This window comes from Phaenicophaeus curvirostris, chromosome 3 (genome assembly GCF_032191515.1).
Source record: "Phaenicophaeus curvirostris isolate KB17595 chromosome 3, BPBGC_Pcur_1.0, whole genome shotgun sequence".
NCBI lineage: Eukaryota > Metazoa > Chordata > Aves > Cuculiformes > Cuculidae > Phaenicophaeus > Phaenicophaeus curvirostris.
The window spans coordinates 85,134,181-85,156,072 of NC_091394.1; the positions used below are offsets into that span (position 1 = coordinate 85,134,181).

Consider the following 21,892-nt stretch of genomic DNA (forward strand, 5'->3'; position numbering starts at 1 on the left):
GTATAGAATCATATACCAGTTCAAAAGTAGTTCGAAAATCATCATTAAGGTCTCATCTGAGTATAGTGTAATTGCTACTTGAACACGATTGATCAGAACTACTCACAGATATCTATGCTCACTATTCTTAAATACAATTTTAAATCTATTTATTCGTACCAACTACCACATAGAAATTATAACAATAACTTGCTCAATGAAAATATCTCCAACAAAAATATTTTTCATCATATTTTAGATGAGACATTTGTAAGAACTTCCCACACTTTCATGGTGTCAAGCAACCTATTATTCTTCAAAGACAAGCCATTAGCTTTCAAGAGCACATTATTTACTTTCCTCAGCCATCAAACTAAGTACCAATATCTTCAGTATTTCTCAGAGTACCACCGGATCCTACTCAAGAGGGGTAAAGCAGTATTTACACTGAAAAAGAATTTGCTTCCAAAGAGCTAAATAGTTCCAACTGAAACTAATGCCACTATGAATTTCAGTATGGAGCACTTAATCACTTATATTCAAACTAAAAGGATTCTTTTGGAATTAACCACAGATTTCAGGAACTTATCTATCTTAGTGCCAGTTAAATGATCTTCATCTAGATCCAACAAAAATTGCTTTTACTTTGTTTCAAGCAAATTCTTGTTTACATTTTACCTACGCAGTCAGATGAAAGATATAATCAGAAATACTTAAGAAAGAATAAAGTAATTAATTCCTTCACCTTATCAGGCTTAAGATCTTTAAAAAAATCTGATTATAATAGTTAATTCCATACATTTTATGCTTCACCAGAATCTTCACAGCTACAGGAATCTTAAAGAAGGCAAAGAAATGTGGTATAGTCTCGACATTTGCCAGTCATATAATGATGTACAGCATTACTATCAAATTCTTCAAAATAGCAAGCTTCAGACAAGTCTCACGCTGAGAAACTCCAACAAGCTAACTTACTCCATAGCAGAAAGATCCATGTCCACCTCTTCCCCATTCATCAGTGGAATCTTTTTCTTCTTATTTCTATTAAATAGAAAAAAATGGCATTTAGAAAGTTACCATACTAGCAAAGATATGAAACTTGAGCCTACAAAAGTACTTTCTGTGTATTTCATCACAACAAAAAAACAATGCTCTCCCCAGCTAAAAATATTCACAAAGCTGAGCCATGTGTCCACTTTGTTTAAATAATAACCACCAATACTTTACATTGGTTTAAACTTGACTCCCACCATTTTTACGGTTACACATAAGCACACAACTTGGAGAAGCAGAGCTCAAAATGGTTATTCAAACGCATACGGAAACTGAGAGAATCTATGTGGGAAGTATGTTATTTTTCTTGCTCATTAAGTTTAGGGAACAGCTCTGACACTTCTGACATAAAAGAAAAGCTATGATAATGCTTTATTTATCTTCACTTGAGGCACTCCTCTGGCCTACAAATGTCTTGCCTCTAATTTGCCTTTCCCATTCAATGGCATTTGGAAGAAATTAATTAGAGTCCTCATTCAAAATAAGCTCTTTATAAAACTTTCATAAAATTTAAGACTTTACTTCAGAATTGCATATAAAATGTAAGATTTCATCCTGTCCATAAACAATAGCAAATCGTATTTTCTTCCCTTACATCACAGGTAAACATTATTCAGTCAGATTAACAAAATATACACAAAATTTAAGAAAGTATGTATTTATTGTCAATGCACTATATGCTTTCATTTATCCATACTAAAAATACTTGCAGTTTGCATTTCAATTCTTACCTTCTGCTTTTAGAATGGCAAGGTATATCATGTTTAAGGCTGTTTTCTTCAATCTGCAATGTATGGTTGAATGATCCATCCAGTTCTTGCACTGTCACTTTAAGAGGACCCTTCAAGTTCACAAAATTGTTATTAACATTAAAATTATGTTTATTAATGTACACACCATGTGTAGGTAAAATATAGAAAATAGAACTTACCACATATTTCTGGGTTCCAGGAGATGTGTAGTCTTGTTTTATTTCCAATTCCAATACATTACGTTTTCTATTAAATGCAAAGCTACCATAAAATTTTACCACTCCACTCTGATCCCTAGTAAGTAGTATAGGAATTGTAGTGCACAATGAGGTGTTTTAAAACAAATGTCATTCAATTTTTTTTTCACTGTTTACACTTGCCTTATGCTTCTATATTCCCAGAATTTCTCATCCTAAGAAAATCAGGAAATGAAAATACACATGGTTGTTCATTGACTTTCTAAGATTTCTTTTTTTCTTTGAACAGTTCTTTAATGAACAGTCATGTACCTTACAAAAGAAAGCTGAGGTACTGTGAAAATCATGAACTAGGTAAGAAGTCATTATTAAAAACTATATTGTACCCCCTCACATAAAACACCAATTTCTCATATTACTCTATAAATATTAATTATACAGTGGGTTTTACGTAGACATTGAGATCCATTAATGTTAAGCTATCTCAAATAAATAATGTCTAAATATAAACATGCACTTTTCTATTAGATCAGAAAGGTAGAGTTTTGCTGCATTCATGCTTTTAGTCTGCAGTTGTGTTAATGAATTAAACCTTTAAAATGTTGCAAATTCAAATTTGTCCTTATATCAATCAGAAATAAGAAAACCTATTTCTTCACCAAAATTTGAAGAATCAACACACAGATGTTTATAACACCAAAATGGTAATATTAACACAAACTACCAAGCTAATAAGTGTTAAGAGTATTTTAAACTGTCAGTCTGCAATTCAGGTTACTTATTTAATGGTGATTTACTGGAAATCACATCTTAAAATGCACCAGACTATAGCATTTTCCATGTCAGACTTCAGCATATTTCTATGGGCAGTGTCCTCTGGAATCCCTTTAGTATAATTTGGCTTTAAATTCCAGCAGAGTTCTTGTGCTTCTTTCAAAGTAAAATTCAAAAACATGAACTCCTTTCTAGTAAAGAACACCCAAAAAAGCTAGCATACTCTAGATGACTATGAAAGGGGTGTGAACTTGTGGCTTGCATCTATTTCTAATTTAAAGAATCATGTACTGAACTTTTTAAAGCAAAAATATTTCATACCTTTCTTCACATTCCTTTAATAGAGCCAATTAAAAACCAAATTCATTCTCCATATTAACAATCCAGACCAAGGATAAAAAAGGATACACCCACTGCTTTATTAAAGGTTGGATGTCCTTGCCAGAGACATTTGAGATAGATTTCAAAAACCCAGATGTGGAAACCAACATCTGACTCCACATGTGTGACTGGAACTTCTGAGATGAAGCAGTGCTGGCCAGACTTAATAACTTGTTGAAAACCTAAAATTATAAAAAAGTTAATACTTATTACTTCAATATTTAAAATACGCTTTTCTATTCAGCTGCAGCTAAATTGCAACAAAAGGTCAATAAACGAATTTTCTGGTAACTGGCCTTAAAAAAAAGCCTATCAATATAAAGACATTTAAGATATTATTTGCTCCTCTATATCAGAAATTGTGCTTTGCAGACACAGATCTATTTTTGCTTAGCACAAATCATCCACAATGCTGAGAAAGGCTCTGAAACCCCAGCTTCTCAACATGACAAATGTTTAAGTAACAAAAACTAATAATGTTGTCCCTGCTCATCACTGCTACAGGTACAACCTATCATGCAGCTTTTTAAAAGCTGAGTTCAAAGTGGAATACAGAAACACTTTTTGGCATCCATTTTCAAGTACTAAGCACCTCTATACTTCACGTAGTTTGAGAAGACAAACACTGCAGGCAGGTGTGACCTTTATTTACCAAATTATAATGCAGAAGGTAAGGGATGCATTTTTTTAATCAATTCTTTCCACCTGAGGTTTTTCAAAGAACCTACTTCCTCGAAATTACATATATGGACAAAAAAATCCATTAAAAGTCCATCAGCATTCAGAAATCATCTACGATAAAACAGATCACTGACTATATATGCTTTTTAGAAATAAAAATCATCAGGTTCTCTGCTTCGCTATTCCTTCTTAAAACTTGAAAAGAATAATTAAAATGTATGTATGGAAAGGTTTAAAAAAGTTCCTTTGCTGTATTTTTAACCTAACAACTTCTTATAATAGCTCTGGTACAAGTACATACACGTTATCTCTAAGAAACAAAACCAACACTTCCTCCCTCCTCCAAACCCTGAATTTGATAAGGAAAGGTATCACTCAGTTTCTAACTGCGTGTTTTTTACAGTACCCCATCTTCTTCAAGGTGTGTCACAAAATTTGTTTGTGTATTCAACCGCTGACAATTTTCAATTCAAGTGTTTCTTATGATATAAAGATTTGTGCTCCCTCCAGCACTGAAAATTTCATACAGTGGAGAAAGCAGAAGCTGGATCCTCACTACTTTCATTATTTAACATTTGATTACATTAGCTCACAGCAACACCACTTAGGGTCAGTGAAACAAGTCTTCAGTGTTAACAACCAATCACAATAACACAAAGCAATGAAGTACCTCAGCATTAAAAAGAATAAACAATATATAAAAAGTATCACAAGTTATGTATACCAATAACAGCTAACCTTATCCTAACACAAATCACCCACATTTTACATTTGTTCTATCCTGCTAAAGCTGAAGATACAAATGGAATCCTATGATGACCTGTTTTGTTCTTCCTTATACTCCATTTAATGAATAGAAATACAATTGAAGACAGTAAGTTTTCTATATTCCACATAATCATTTAAATACTCACCTGTAACATGAACTCCATGCTAATTCTGTTCTCAATCAGTCTCATAACAAGATGTGCTTTACACTGGAACATAGTGTAATATTCCCAGGACAGTGTATGAGGATGCTTGATAGAAAAATGTAAATGGGATGCAGGGCTGAAAAGATAATTAAAAAAACCCAGCTCTCTATTTTGCATTTTATGGAATGAAACTTAAAATATATCCTAGCAACCAAGATTATAGCTGCACCAGTAATTATTTAGGATCTCATCTACTGCTTTAAAGTTATAAATTATGACATAACTAACATGACCATACAATCGTACAGCAAGTTGACACACGTCTATTTACCCCACATACAGCAAGTACTGTATAGAGAATAATGACAAGTAATACATGCAGTGCATTGCTGTAAAGACAGTGGTAGCAGTAGCAACCAGAACAAGGGATCTGTGACTTGAGTCCAGAAATTACTCAAAAATTGACATTCCCCCTGCTTCACTTCCACTTAACTGCACATAGCAAGTATTTTATATTTAAGTACATTATTAAAGAGAAGTAAGAGTTTCCAAATTCACAGCAGACTTTCACGTAATGAGCAAAAGGAATTGCTTGGTTTTTTGTTTATTTTAGTTAGCACCTTTATGCTTTCAATACTTTGGAAAATCGATGTCTTCTAAATCAGGTAAGATGCCAAGGAAGACTACACAGAGTATCATGCTACAGCTGCCACGCTGTTTCCATAATTTGAACTATCTGTGATGCTCTTTCACACATACCCTTCATGTCTATAGGCAAAATATTTTAAATGGTTTCATTTCATTCCCTATCAGAAGGCAAACAAATGGTGAAACCCTGAAACTTCTAAAACCAGAACTAATTTCTGGATAGCCTTAGCAGCTGTACAGCAATAAAACATCAAAAGGCTTAATTTTCACGCCCATCAATATTAATTTTCTCCACCACAGTCTACATTTCAGAACACAAACATTGTGACCCACAGCCCAGCCTCAATGAAGAAAAGTAGCTGTAATACTGTAGTACTCAAGAAAAATTAGACCTTTCTGCCCTCTTTGAATTATTTGAGAAGTGGAGAAATTATAAGTCAGACTTTATTTTATTGGTAAATCAAGTCTGCAGCAACTGTCTTAGGTTACGCTACATTTTTTTTTCTTATAGCTTTCTTCATAGGGCATTTGAGCTTTCTATGAATCAGTAACAAACATCTTAAACTGAATCCACACCCTGCCAGGCCAACATCTTGAAGTGGGAATTCAGACTTAATTTTTGCTGGTTGGTGGAGAATCACAAATTGGCCATTGCAACACAGGAAATGCCAGATACTTAACATTTCTGGACTCAAAATGGGATTCTTCCCCTGTGATTCTCACTTACAGATAACATAACTAAACCATTTCCAGATGGCCCAGGCACCTGACTGTCCAAAGACTTTAGAAGATGACACTGCAATACAGAATTAAATAATGCACAAATTATAACGATCAAAGGCAAGTGCTATAAGCCTGATCATTCGCGTCAGCTACCTCCAGAAAAGACTGGTCTTCCAGAATCTTCAAATACCAGTTAAAGAAACCATTTTAACTTTGACCAGTTTTCCATGCAGTTGAAAGACACACGTCAGCAAGAGTTGCTCTACCAGGACTAGCACTTAACTCCTTATCTGCAACTCACAGGATTTCAGGACACGGCAAGAATTAAGGTAGACATAGCCACAACACCTTAAAATTTTTCCATCCTTCTATTTACTGGGAGGCTTCCTTGACTTTCCTCATGAATGTCTGTTTAAACATCTTAAGACACAAAAAGAAAAGTATTTCTAAGTTTAAGCAAGTACTGCCCTTCTCGGGCATACTGACTGTATGAATAAGAAGACACTTAGGTTTACTACTTGCTGTTTCTAGTTGATAAACAAATGCTAAAGTTCTCCTTATCAAAAATTGTCCCATTAGTTTCGATACTCTTCTGTTCTGCGGTAGGAAAGGGTTACCAATCATGAATGAATTGAAATGCGAGGAAACTGAGGTTATGGTTCAGACATTATATAAAAATTTGGTCTCAGTATAAAACTATTTATCCAGCATCAAATTATACAGTTGATTGACTTTGGTAAAATTCTTTTCTTGAAAATTACAACCAAGCCAGGACCCACATTCTTGGCCTTCTTAAATTTACTAAGCATTGATTGATTTTGGTACTGGTTACATTATATAACTGCAAATCAAAACTCAGACAAGACTACATTTGACACTTATGTTTCACAGTTCATTCAATATTAATATATTTCTTCCCATTATATTTTTCTTCAATTATTATATTTCTAAAAGTTTTATTGAATTGGCACCAAATGAGAATTAAGATTAAAAAATATGGACTGAAACTGAAATAGCCCTTCCATGGAAATTTGTAACTCTTACACTCTTGAACATACTCCAGCCATTCAAAGTAAACCTGTCAGTACGCTTCTTCTATCTGAAATATCTCTACATACATTTCTTGATGTTTTTAATTTTTACGACAGGGTGGTACCAGCACAATCAAAGACTGAAGAGAACCAAAATCTGAGAGGGGAGAACACAGAATGAATATGTGAAAACCACAAAGCTTTGTTTTGAAACCTCATCCATGCAGCAGACATCTTGCACTTTCCTTTCTTTCATTTTCCCAAGCTGTAGGATATTTTTGTTTTAAAATAAAAGTTCTGGAGGGTAGTATTTGCATTTGACTAGACATAAACAGGAAGAATCTGAGAGACCTGTGTTTTGCACAGAAATGAATTCACGTGTCTGAAAAGTTATTTTTACCCAGTGAATCATCTCCAAACTCTACTTTGAATTTAGTTGAAAATGAGATTATTAATCACCCTAAATTTTTAATATTATTATTAATTGGGACTGCTGTAATGCAAATATGCTAGGGAAGAAGCAACCCCAACAAAGCAAAAAATATATTGGAGAGAAATGTTCTAGACGTTATGATAATACCACCCTAAATGCAAATAATTTCCCAGAGTGAGGAACATATATTTAAATTAACATACAAGGGAACTTTGCAATCTACAAGAAACAGCAAGTTGTAATTTACATTTAAGTGACATTATGATTATTATTAACAAGCCACTATACAATGTAGTAAAACAGACGTAGAAACAGAGTGTCTGTAGCAGTGACACATCAGGTGGAAGGATACGTTTAAAAGCACTAGAACAGGATATTTTCAATTATTTGTATTCAAATCGAGAATACACACAATAAAACTAATGAAATTAACAGTTATAAAGAAACTTTCCTTTTAAAAAAAAAATCTGCCTTTTTTCTACTAATTTAATCTGATCCTATTAATTTCAATTTAGATTCTCTGTATAGGGGAGTACATTGAAAAGACAGCCAAGACCTAATTCAGTACCCGAAATTTTCCTTAGGAAAAAAAAGACATCACCACCAACAGGATTGTTGACAGAAGCATGGAATCAAAACGCAGAGATCAATGTGATCAGCGAGTGTTCACTTTATTGAGCTTAGCTGTTTCTTTATAAACCCTTTTCGGTTACATAACTGGGTGCCCACGAGGGTATCTACAGTGTATTATTGGTTAAAGGTAGCTGTCCATAAGGCTTTTACTAACATATTATTGGCTAACTACTGCTAAACTACTGCACATGCTAAGAAACCAAGTTATACTAAACTTAACTATGTTGACAGTTCTCTTCAATTGTTTTTCTTTCAGCTGGTGCTTGTTCCCACAGAAGTAGCCACTACATTCCTCCCAACTGGTCCCTGTTTATCTTTCGGCTCTCTGTTTCAAGGCCTTGTTAGAGTTGTTCAGTATTAAACGATCTCACAGCATCCAGGCCTTGTTCTCTGTAAAATGTTCCAACACAGGATGCCTAAAACGACTGCTGCTAGCTGTAAGTTGCTTTTCAGAGGTATAAGTAACAAAAGCATCTGCTTACTTGGTCTCCTTTTCTAACTGAAAGAACAGGATGAAATCTAAATCCATCACATGCAGGCAAGCAAATTTGAAAACCAGTTTGGCATACATACACATACACAAACTGCATCTATGATTGTTGTCAACATCCAGAAAACACAGCCCTTGTTGAGGAATCATCTGGCTGGGAAACTAGCCACTATGTCCTATTCCCGTTTTCAGAAAACTCTGATTTTTCGTTTCTCAAAAAAAAGATCACTATTCAAATTTTAAGTGGGTTATTTGCATACTTGATTCAATTCTAAATCCAGAGTTTTAATTTTAAATTAATACAAACTTGATTTGCACACACTCAATGCAAGAGAATCACCACTGCAGACAATTTCACTTGTATTTTCATAATATAGGGGCTTCTGCCACAGTAAAAGTAAGAAATTGACATATTTTCCCACTCCGCCTGCACACGCTCAGCCTCACAGTTCTGCACATGCTGCTCACGAGTTTCCAAAGAGCCATTCTCTGTGAGGCTGTCTCATAACTAGATGAATCTATCCAAGAAAATAAAAACCCAACAAAAGGTTGTCATTGAAACCTGGATCAACTAACTGATCTGTCTTTTAGCAATATTTCCTACCTCCAGTGTTTAGCGCTACCCTGTGGGTAGCAGAGAGTACGGAGTACCACAAAACAGGTAAAGGGAAAATTCCTAAGCTAGCAATACTGATGCTACACAAACCCAGCCAGTCCACAGCTACAAGCGTACTTCACAGATGACTAATATTTTTGTTTGTTTGGTTGGTTTTTTCACTTGATAAGAAATCTCAGGATGGTAACCGAGAGTGAAAAGAAAAAGAGCAAAGGAAAAGAAAACTGACGATACTGTAAAAAGCCCAAAGATTACTAACCACTCCAGAAATAGCTCACATCAAAATTCTGGCTCCATATTCTCTATCATCCTCTTACTAAGAAGGAGTTTCATAATAGCATTAAAAAAACATTCATTATACTTAACTCCCTTCAAGATTTAAATTGAAAGAAAACCAAAACACCAGTGATACGATATACTCAAGATGTACTTTATGAGACTGGTAATACATGCCTTGGGCAACTGAAGTTCTTCAGCTTTTGGCCTTGTGCTACACAACACACCCAAGGCATATATTAATGGCCCCATAAAAACATACCCCATAATGACTTGTGGCTTAAATAAACATACTTGTCTTTCTCTTTTCCTCCTCCGAATATTGGATGCAGTAAAACTCCACCAGTCTTCAGTTCGTATGCCACTATTTGATCTAACTCCTAAAAAGTACAACATAAATAAGCAAACATAATTTTGAAAAGTAATTTTCATATCATCGTTCAAACCATATCTCCTAATTAAATTTGTTTACAAATACAAATATTTTAAAATCAAAGATATTCTTCAGCATGGTAGTAGAAATCAGCAGTTAATACTAGTTCTGGGTATGGATTTTGGATCAACACACAAAAATATTTAACTAAAGAGAATATCTAAAGAGAATATCTAAAGAGAATTATTGTTCAATAAATAAGTTGTCTCTGACTAAAAGAAATAAAGGGGATGACCATTTCCTTGCAGTAGAAAGTAACACTGGGTATATCTGCAGAGTAGACTGCAGCATATGGAAGCTCACCCTGACCCATCCTCAAACCAGACAGAAGCCAGCTCTGAACTGGAACACAAGTCTGAATTTGTGTGGTGCCATGTCCATGTTAACAAGCACACCTCAACATTTGTGTGGGTTCACTATCACCCAACAATCAAATGTGTCGTTTGGATCAAATCCGGTGGTCAGCTTGAGCATAGGGAGAGTGAACTGATGTCTGTCTGCAACCCAATACATTCCAGTCAAGGAATTTCTACATGTTGATAGCATTATTGATTTATATCAAATAACACATGTTCATGTATTGATAATACATTCAAAACAGCAAGGGCAGAACTGGAGTCTGTGACAATAGCACCTTTTACTTCCATGAGGAAGCATTTGACTAATTCATAGGGAAGAACATTAGCAACTAATATCCAGAAGCAACTTTTGCCACATGCAGCAGTGAACCTGATTAGACAGACCTTCATCCAGTTCTGCTGTTCTCTAGAACACCCACAGCCTTAACACAGACAGCACACGAGTGGTGAGCTGAACGTACATTAGGCTGGTAAAGATATGGAATTAGGTCCCCGTGCGAGTTGGGGATGTAAATGGAGCCCCTGCAGTTAGGGATCTAGTTTTTGGAAGAGTAAAGGTAAGAGAATGTGTGTGGGAGAGGAAGATACATGCCTTTCTGAGAATGAATGTGACTGGTAAAGAACAAAGAGTCACTGCTGCTATCACTAGAGATTATATTTCCTAATGTAATGCCCTGAGATAGGTATAGATAGAAATTTCATTTCCAAGAAAGGAAATGCCTTCAACAGGGATTTTTTACTGTTTCATTCTTTCATTTAGAACCTAAATGATACTAAAAGATACCTGAACCACTACTGGTCCGACTTAATGCTGCATCCATTCTGAGCTATATGGATGCCTATCACAGTATAACAAATTCACCAAATACATCCCCTTATCCCATGTTCTATTCTAAGCATTTAAAAATTACAATCTTTTTTTGTTTGTTTTTCTTTCTGTTTTTGTGCAAAAGCCCCCGCCAAAAAAGAGGAAAACGAAATGCACAGATAATGAAAATTATTCATAAGGCAGTCACAGATACTTATTTTGCTTAATATGTTTGGTGTTTTTCTTGCAGCAAGTGGTAAAAATGTTTTAGTTCTGTCACTACTAAATATTTCTTTAGATTGAAATGCAGACCTATTTATACTGCATCTTCTTTGATGTAAAATGTCTGAAAGATATAGAACAGACTTCTTATGTTGCTACCTGTTTAATCCAGTGGCGATACTCATTAACACCAAAGGTTTTTTTCATCCAAAGGCCATAAATATAACCAGAGATTCCCTTTAGTACCCATTCATCTGACCTATAATAAGAAAGAAGCATGAATTATAGCACTTGAGAAGGTATTTTGTAAGGAGTGGTATTTTTGACCAGCTCAAAATAGCCACAAATTTCAGTAGGTTATATAACTTCTCCAAGTCAATAGGAGTCTGATGAGCTGTGAACCAATTTATGTAACTTGGCACCTGGATGGGACCAATGAAACCAAAAAGCCAGTGAAAACTGCACTTTTACCACAGAAGCCCAGATTAAAATGTAAACCCAAGCTATTTTAGCTGAAACAGTAACAATGAAACAGAGGAAATGGACACATAAAGATAAAACAACTGCTAATCTACATGGCCCTAATTTCTTTTTAATCTTCTCAATGCAATGCAAAAGATCTGGGCAGCAAGTAGACAAAATACTTATCACAATATCATGGATAACTCTCAGAAAAGGTGTTGAAATGGGTATGTTCTGAAAGAAAAAAATACGGAAAAAGCTACAAAATGAACATGAAGTAAAATCCTGAACGTGAGAATGACATGAGTATGATGAAGTGAATAAAATAAAGACAAAGAGAGTTAACTAAGGGAAGAAGAAAATGTCTTCACAATGGAAGCAGACTAGAAATACGGAAGAAAGCGAAAGCAATTATAATAGTACAAATATCAGTTTAAAAATGTGGGTTCCTTTAAGCCAAGGATACTTTGGGACATACACTTTTGCCACAAAAAAAGTAATGGGCTCCTTGTCCCTGATATATAATGTATATGCAAAAGTCTTTAAAATAAAGACTGATCAGAACTGCAGGAATCAGCTGGGGGTGACTTTGACGGGTAGAGTTATAGGCAACATACCGCTCCAATAAATTTGCCCATTTTGCAACAATTTCTGCATTCCCTTCCCTGAACTTCCTCATAGTTTCCTATGTTTTCCTTCCTTAGTTTTGTAGTCCACAAGTACTTCCTATGCAGGCTACATGTTTTCATCCAAAATATCTGACAGAAATTTACTGATGATACAAGAAAGTATCCCCTCTAATTTTCCAGGTGCCAAAGCACACTACAACATTCAGTAGCAACAGTTTCTGAAAGAAGACGTGTTAAGTCCTCACAGTCTTTGGAACTTTTATATCTCACACTCCCATCTCAAATGAAAAAAACCAACCCCTAAACGGATGGATTTTCACTAATTGAGCTGGTTTTACCATTCTTCCTGGGTTTTTTTTTCCTCTCTTTTGTCTACAGCTTCCTCTGATAAAATGTGAAATGCAAATTAAAATTTGAATTTCCTAGATTTTTCCCATTTTCTAGAGAGTACAATGGTAAAATACTTACCAGGACATTCTGGATATAAAACATCCAAAGAACTGCTGGGCCAGGGCCTGTGCTAAGCACCTCCGTGTCAGTGGAGTTTCATCTATAATCATTGCGCTATGTAAGAGGTTTGTGCTAGACCCCCCAAAAAAAGAAAATAACACAATATGAGCACAAGCTCCAAAGAAACAAAACAGAGAACTTGCTCTAGAAGCCAAAACAAATAAAATAATTCCTTCACTGATTTTCCAATGAGATGTTAACAAATTTTTTTAATACCCTTAATCCAGACAGATCTATTATTATCTATATATGAGACTCTACATAGAGACAAAGTAGTTTGTTTTAACTGGTAAAACTCTTTTGGGCTTCAGGTACTCTATCCCACCTGAAGAAAAATAAAATATAATAAAATTTCTGCACTTAATTTGATCTTAAATATTTTATGCACAGTGTTTTGTTCAGAAAAAAACACTGCCAATTTTTTTTAAAGAAGATACAAATCCAACATCTTTATAACAGATAAAATTGCAAACAGTGTTAAAAGCCTGTAATGTCAACAAAAGGAAGCCTTTTGAAAGCAGAGAGCCCAAAATTCAGGCTATAAAAATAATAAAAGCTTCACATATCTCCCAACAGTCTCAGATCTAGAGCTTCTAAGCCTGTGTAATTTTCTCAAATACTAACCTGAAAATACTCATGGACGCATAAGCAGCTACTTCAACATAAGCTTCATCTATAAATACAGTCTTGAAACAGGAGTATGGATAGCGGCAGGTAAGAATCTCCTCATAAAATTCAAACACCTCATGAAGGTATGATGTGGTATGTTTGAGCAACGGGAGAAGTTGTGGTAAGCAAAAGTGAGTCACCTACAAAGGAAAATTAGGTACAAGGCTGATGAATGTATTTAAATCCATAAACCTCAAGTATGTTACATAACAGAAAAACCACAAACAACACAACAAAAATACAGCTGCTCTAAACTTAACAGAAAAAAAGCATTTTCAAGCTGTGATAATGACTATCTATGGCAGAAAAGCACACCAGAAACTCCATCTTAATTGTAGGAGCAGCAACAGGAAAATAATGCCTACCTAGTGATGTCTATAATTTTACGCACGGCATTTTTCTTTGATTTTGCAATCCAGTGTCTTTTGGAGATAGAATTTTTCTTTCATGCAGTAAAGAATTAGCTATTTTCAAATCAGTTAAGCATTGCTACTGTTTAGAAGACTTGTTACAGCTAAAACTACATGTAACCTTTGATATTACTGTTTTTTACACAAACTTATGCAGCCAGCAACACTCACTTCAGCAGTGACACAAGACCCGTGTTGAGAATGATAGGTAATGTCAAGTTGGCTCTATAGAAGTCAGGGTTTAAAGCTATTTTCAGAAATACACTGTTACCAGCTCCAATTAAATCAGTCCCATAAATTCAGGTATGAATGGAATTATTGTTCATTCAAAGGATTTTACTTTGGAAATAAATTTAAATACAGGCACTACAATACAAGTTGTATCATAAACTGTACTGATGGAGGTCACATCTAGACATATCTGTATTTGACCAATATATACTGGTTGCAACACAAAAGTAGTCACTAATTCTTTATTAAAAACAAGTAGGAGGCCTCTGTGAAGATTATTACCTCATGCATATATGGATCAACAAGGATTTCAAAAGGTCCTATTGCCAAGGAGATGTTAGAAGCTGCAGTTGGAATAGTAAGCATGTAATGAAAAGTCTTCTTTCTCATATCATGGGTATATACAGTTTCCACCAAATCTCCATTTGAAACGGCCACCATTGCAGCATCTACAGTATATTCAAGTTTCCAGGTACACAACTCGGAATATGAATCAACACAAGGAAACCAAAATCTGCGGAGTTAGGGTTGGAGGAAAAATGGTTAACAATAACACTTCTTTTTCATAGTTAATATTGCTCTCAAATTCTAAGCCATATTCTTAAATACTCTGAATGTTAGACGTACTGACTCCTACTACACATTAATTTCACAAAGCATTACAAATTTCTTTGCTACTACCTCCTGCTGAGCGATAAAGCATAGAAATTCTAATTAGTACTCATAGAATCACTACAATGACGAAGACCTTTGAGATCATCGAGTCCAATCGCACCTGTCTACTACTAAACCATATTCCTGAGCACTTCATCTACCTGCCTTTTAACACCCACCTCTGTAAAACCTCCTTTCAGGTAGTTGTAGACAGTGATAACGTCTCCCCTCAGCCTCTTCTTCTCCAGGCTAAACAACCCCAGTTCCCTTAGCCACTCCTCATAAAACTTGTTCTCCAGCCCCTTCAACCAGCTTCGTTGCTCTTCTCTGGACATGCTCCAGGACTTCAGTGTCCTTCTTGCAGTGAGGGGCCCAAGACTGAACAAGTATTCAAGGTGTGGCCTCACCAGTGCCAAGTACAGGGACAGGATCACTTCCCTGGTCCTGCTGGCTACACTGCTTCTGATACAAGCCAAGATGCTATTGGCCTTCTTGGCCACCTGGGCACACTGCCGGCTCATGTTCAGCCAGCTGTCAACCAACACTCCCAGGTCCTTCTCTGCCAGACAGCTTTCCAGCCACTCTTCCCCAAGCCTGTAGTGCTGCATGGGGTTGTTGTGACCCAAATGCAGGACTCAGCCCATCGATCCAGCCTGTTCAGATCCCTTTGCAGAGCCTCCCTAACCTCAAGCAGATCGACACTTCCTCCCAGCTTAGCGTCATCCCCAAACTTGCTAAGGGTACATTCAATCACTTCATCAAGGTTAACCACTATTAACCATCCAGGGACTGATAAAGACATTGAACAGAACCAGACCCAGGACAGAGCCCTGGGGAACACCACTTGTAATTGGCCTCCAGCTGGAGTTAAATCCACTTACCACAACTCTTTGGGCTCAGTCATCCTACCAGATTTTTACCCAGCAGAGGGTGTGCCTGTCCAGGCCAGTGGAAACCAGTTTCTCAAGCAGAAATCTGTGAGAAATGGTGTCAAAGGCACTACTGAAGTCCAAGTACACTACATCCACAGGCTTTCCCTCATCCATTAAGTGGGCCACCTCGTCATAGAAGGTGATCAGGTTAGTTTGGCAGGACCTGCCTTTCATACACCCACACTAACTGGGTCTGATCACACAGTTTTCTTGTATGTGCTGTGTGACAGCATTCTAGATGGCCAGTTCCATGATCTTCCCTAGCACTGAGGTCAGACTGACAAACCTGCAGTTTCCTGGATCCTCCCTCCAAGCCCTTCTTGCAAATTAGTGCAACATTTACCATCCTCCAGTCAAGTGAAACTTCTCCAGTCAGCCAGGACTGCTGGTAAATGATGGCAAGGGGTTTGGCAAGCACCTCCACCAGCTCCCTTAATACCTACGGGTGGATCCCATCCAGCCATATAGATTTGTGAATGTCTGATTGGCTGAGCAGGTCTCTAACCATTTCCTTGTGGATCACAGGAGCTTTGTTCTGCTCTCCCTCCCTTGTCTTCTGACTCATGAGGCTTACTACCCAGGGAACATCTTACCTCACTATTAAAGATTGAGGCAAAGAAGGGATCAAGTGCCTTAGCCTTATCCTCACCCTTTGTCACTATCATCCCTCCCAGCATCCAGTAAAGAATGGAGATTCCCTTTGGCCCTTCTTTTGTGGTTAATATACTTGTAGAAAGATTTTTTTATTACCTTTCACAGAACTGGCCAATCTAAGTTCTAGTTGGGCTTTAGCCCTTCTGATTTTCTTGCTCTATGACTTCACTTCATTCCTGTAGTTGTCCCAAGATGCCTGCCCCTTCTTCCAAGACTCATATACTTTCCCCTGTTTTTCGGATATCCATCCAGATCGCTCTCCTCAGCCAAGCTGTTTTTCTCCCATCAGCTCATTTTCTGGCACACAGCGAGGGCCTGCTCCTGCATCGCAAGGATTTCTTTCTTAAAGAGCATCCAGCCCTCTTGGGCAACTTTCTCCTTAATGGAACTTAGGCTCCTTTCTCCCAAGGATCTTTATCAACCAGCCTTCTGAACAGTCCAAAGTCTGCCAACTGGAAGTCCAGGGTGGGCATTCTACTGACACCCCTCCTTACTTCCCCTAGAACTGAGAATTCTACCATCTTGTGATTGCTATGCTACATCCCATGATTAGATGCTACTTCACATCAGTAAGCTACTTTCAAGCACATATTAAGTTTCAGAATTTTTCAAAATTACAAGAATTCAGAGAAATTATTTGTATTTTCTACGCTTTGAGATTAAATAGGAAATATGATCTAACACTCAAGAGTAGTTTTCTTACCTTGTAGAATTTTGATAACCACATGAAAAGACATGAGCCCCTCTTTCTGCCATGCTGCCCTCCATGTTGGGTACCACAAAATGAAGACCTCCTTTTGGCTGGTCCAGAGAAAAGTTTATATGTACCTTCAGGACTTTCAATTCTGCAGCACCAAGAATGGAATTAGAGTAAATATATACAATTTAGAGGGAAGTTATTTCAGAATAATCATTCAGTTTTGGACATCTTTCAAGACTATGTGTTTACTTCATTCTCCTGAACCTCCAACTGGAGTTACTTTTCCAGCTCCCCAACAGTAAATAATCTTTGTACAGTGACTGTACCCTAATCATGATCTTTGTAACTTGCTGAAATAATAGTCTACAAAAACTGCACATAATAGGTACATTCTTAATAGACACCTTATTGCCATTTGCAGCTTCTTAATACTTACCATAATTAAAGTTTTTTCTGTAACTGAAGTGTCTTTGCTTTGGTTTAGCTTCACAGAAATCTCACCAATTAATAGGATGGCAAGAAAAGAAATTCAGACATATGGTGAAAGTTATCAAATAAATCTCACCATATTTTGGCATTCAAATTTTGAAAAGAAAAATTTGAATATTTTCTCTTCTGAAATTGCAAGTGACAAAACAGTAACTCAAAAATTAAAATAAACAAAAAATATCTCTCCCATAAAGGTGCATCTGACAACACTGTGAGTCAGCTTCATGATATAATTGTTTTTTCTCCAACAGGTCTCACAAATCCACAGAAAAACTTATCAAACCATGTAAGAAAACCTGTACAGGAAACTAATAAAATCCATGTAAGAAAATAATCAATTTTGGAGGGTAATTTATTAAAAAAGTTACTTGTTCCAGGATCTAGCATACCAGTTTAAAAAGTAGTCTACTTTTCACTACTGAATCTGTTTTAAACCAACGATTCTTCAAAGTGAGAAGGCTAAAAATTAATTGAGCTTTTAAAACAACACTTATATTGGCATATCCTTCTAAATTATTTCTTTTGTTGCCTCATGTATATTGTAAGTAGCTTTGAACAGTTATAACTTAGCACCAAATATATTCCATTACACCCACATATGTCCTCATGTATCCTTCCGGGCTCATAACTACTCAAGAGTTTGTTTGTAAAGGGCGTTAAGAACTCTTGCAACCACTTCACCATATTACCAAGAAGCGTGAGGGTATTTTCAGACTTCAGCTGGAAAGATTCAGGTGAGAAAAAATCAAAACAGTAACCACCATTTCATAATGCAATGTTAATTCTAGTTATTTAAGTCTACTGTCTTCCTAAGCAAAGTCATAGCTAACAAGTCTATGGCATCTTAAACTAAGCTTTCAATATGGTCTTTTTACCATCAACATGTTTCCACAGCTCCGAGGGAACCTTAATGCAGAGCTCTCCGTTTCCAGCATCTGGGTCCACAGCACTGACTGCAGCAGCATAGGCATTGGAAAAATAGTTGAGATTCCTCCTGTCAGAAATACCCAGTTAATTCTTAAAGCACATGCTGAAGTACAAAAAAGAACTTCTGAAGTTACAGGATTTCAATCCTAAACTTTGTGGCACATGTTCAACAAGTATTTTGTTGTGTTTTTAAAGGAGTGAAGTGAAAAAGATTAGATCTCAAAAAACAGAACTTAAAACTAGGCTCTTACAGAAGTGATCTATGATCAAAAAGACTTAAACAGTAATAATCCCTAGTAAATTAAATGAGGAATGCTAATTGCTCTTTAATTCCCAAAAAAAGTAATTTGTATGCTTAATGGGACAACAATTAGAAATTCTTGTTCCGGAAATTTTTGGATTAAGTTTGTACGTTTACTATAAAGATCTGTCTTGAAGATCTGTCCCCTCATATATCGCAGTTTTGCTTTTAAGTTGCTTTTCCAGATGCAGTAAGATTTTAGCTTGGCAGTGGTATCTTTCCTCCACTTAGCTTGAATAGTTTTACTTTACACTCTTAAATATCACATAAAATATTTGATGCTAGAGCTTTAGCTTTAAAACACTAAAACACAGAAATATGTATTGTACCTTTTAGTCTCTAGATTTAAAAAAAAAAAAATGTTACCATCATTCATTTATTTAGGAATCAGACACAAATTTTGTAATCGGTTTTGAGCTGTTTAAGCTGCTATATATTAGCTGCTAACTGACTGCACATTTCATTCCAAAGTAATACCATTACTCCAATTATAGCTTGGTTTAATTGTTTTCTACTGAAATGTGCAGGAACGTGCATTTGTCTGCTGTTGCAGCAATTATAAGTAGTATGTTATCTGCGTCTTATTTCATGTGATAAAGTCCAGATACCGGAGGACTGACCAGCCAAGTTCAAAAATAACCTTAGTTCTGTATCTTTACACTACAGCTTGCATACTTTTTCAAAATGGGTTTTTAAACTCTGTAACACGTGGAAGCAACATCTTTGTTAATTCTAATCCTCTAGTACGGAGACTTCTTCAAAAGCTTGCACAATTCTATACCTGAAGAGAAAGTGTTTCAATTATCGATCACCTTTTTTCCCAGAATTTCAAGCATGTAGGTGTGCCACTGATGAATCCAGTCACTGTGGCAGCAGAGCTGCAATCAAGCATAAAGCTCTGCAGCTTTACTGCACCACAATGGAGAAAATTAACTTTTGGCTGTGGATTCCTCTCTTCCATGGAATCTGAAGTCCATGCAAAGTAGACATGATCTCATTTCAGGATTTTACTTTCATCTAACCATTCCCTATTCACCACCCACAGAGAAAATAGCATTCAACCCAAATTACAGTACCTTACTTGGAAGAATGAAGGATAATTAACCATTCCAGGGTCATCCTGTAAATTTAGGTATGTCAAACACTCTGCTTATGTTCCCAGCCTTCCACATCTAAAAAACTTTGCTAAAACACTGCAATATACGAAGGACATATTTTCATGCAGTGCTTGATCTTTGGCTATAATAGTGCACAAATTCCCTGGCACCACTACCAAGACTGAAAATGTTCAGAGCAGTAAACTTGTCTACTTTGCTTGGAAGCTTCTGAAAATAGGATATGAATAGTAGATGGGAGCATATGAGCATAGGCACACCCAGATCTCAAGTTTTAATACATAATAATATTTTCCTTTTTCATAGATGAAGTATACCTAAAGACAGGATATAATGCCAACACATTTTAAAAGCACAAGGCTGAACTTATTGACTGGAATATACTATAAGTTCAGCTATGATTTCAGAACCATTCAAACCAACTTTGCTGATGTGCTGTCTCCTAGTCTCAGCCACACATTCCTGCTCCCTCGCTCATTAAGGAGACTACTGTTCATCCGACCCTGTGGTGATGTAGCTGAAAGTGCCAAATGGAAAAAGAGAAGTCTTTTCTTTCAGACAGCTTTCCATTGGTTTAGCTCCCTGATCTGACATACTGAGAGGTCAAAGAATTGCTACTCCTGAGGCATGGGAGACTGTCAACAGGATCATAACCACCCCAACTGACGTTTCGTTAAGCTGTCTTCAAATGGCATCCCAAGAAAGCAACTTTAAAAAAAAGATTGCATGACTAAAAACTAATTTAGCAATTACAGAAACTAGCAACAGAAAACAGTAGTAATATTCTCTTTGACTGTAAAGTCTCAAAGATTTTTCATTATAACCAAACCTGGTTCTGAAAATTCACAATAACTGACAAAAGATCCCTTTCCAGTACATCACTGAGAAGTTGTTCCAAGTTTGAAGATTGTGATGAGCTTGTGGTTACACTTTAAACATCAGTGGGTTCATAGACAGGAAAAGGTTACGATTTTATAGCAAGAAAGATAGATTCCACAGTGTTTAACATTTTATGGATAACAGTCTATTCCGATATTTCTATTTTTGTGAAGTGTTCCAATTCAAATGGGTGATTCATTGTATAAGGAATCCACCGAAGGCTTAGTACCACAGAGTCATTTTTTTCATAGGCTGAACTACTCTCAATAAACTGAGTGTAGCAATTATACTAAAACAAAGCACATGCCAAAAGTTACAGCCCAAGGAACAAAGATAAATTTTCCTAATACTAAGTGTAATATGAATTCACATTTTTTTCCTGTTAGAGATACATTTTATTATCAGAATTTCCCCAAAACACTTAATTACAGCCTAAGTACATGTTGACAGACTGGAAAAAAGCAATCCCACGAGGACTTATTGTTTATGCTACTCATTGATTTCAAACACTTCCATGTCAATTTTCCACAGCAACTCTCACTACTATCAGCAGTGGTGCTACTTAACTGTTACACAGCCCAAACTTAGTCTATAAACCATCTTATTGCTACAACATTTACCATAAACTTGGCAAAATATGATCCACACGTAATGGAAGATTACTGAATTACCTGTAATTAATTTACTATTCTACTTTTTTTGCAGCTACAATTAGCACTTGGTCTATCATGATTTACAACTAGATAAGCATCATAAAAGGGGAAAGCGTACATTAATTAGCTATACAAAAACATATCTTCCTTTGCAGAGAAATATTAATAAAATTAAATAGCTTCTCAACCCTGCACCATAGTTATCACACAAACATGTGAATGGCAAAACCAGGCAGCAGCAGAATGATCACAAACTTCACTTACCACAGATCAA

At 36.1% G+C, this 21,892-nt stretch overlaps 1 protein-coding gene across 1 annotated transcript in view; it reads right to left on the reverse strand.

Annotated features, from left to right (window-relative positions):
* TAF2 (TATA-box binding protein associated factor 2) overlaps nt 1–21,892 on the reverse strand; it is a 61,368-nt gene that overhangs the window by 32,767 nt on the left and 6,709 nt on the right. Inside the window, exons 4-15 of the mRNA XM_069854584.1 lie at nt 18,619–18,737; nt 17,258–17,399; nt 14,597–14,828; nt 13,629–13,813; nt 12,963–13,076; nt 11,563–11,662; nt 9,876–9,961; nt 4,732–4,867; nt 3,164–3,318; nt 1,964–2,078; nt 1,764–1,873; nt 955–1,020 (exon numbers count right to left, since the gene is read on the reverse strand). Of these exons, the coding sequence (XP_069710685.1) occupies nt 955–1,020; nt 1,764–1,873; nt 1,964–2,078; nt 3,164–3,318; nt 4,732–4,867; nt 9,876–9,961; nt 11,563–11,662; nt 12,963–13,076; nt 13,629–13,813; nt 14,597–14,828; nt 17,258–17,399; nt 18,619–18,737 (1,560 nt within the window). The remainder of the gene's footprint in view (nt 1–954; nt 1,021–1,763; nt 1,874–1,963; nt 2,079–3,163; nt 3,319–4,731; nt 4,868–9,875; nt 9,962–11,562; nt 11,663–12,962; nt 13,077–13,628; nt 13,814–14,596; nt 14,829–17,257; nt 17,400–18,618; nt 18,738–21,892) is intronic.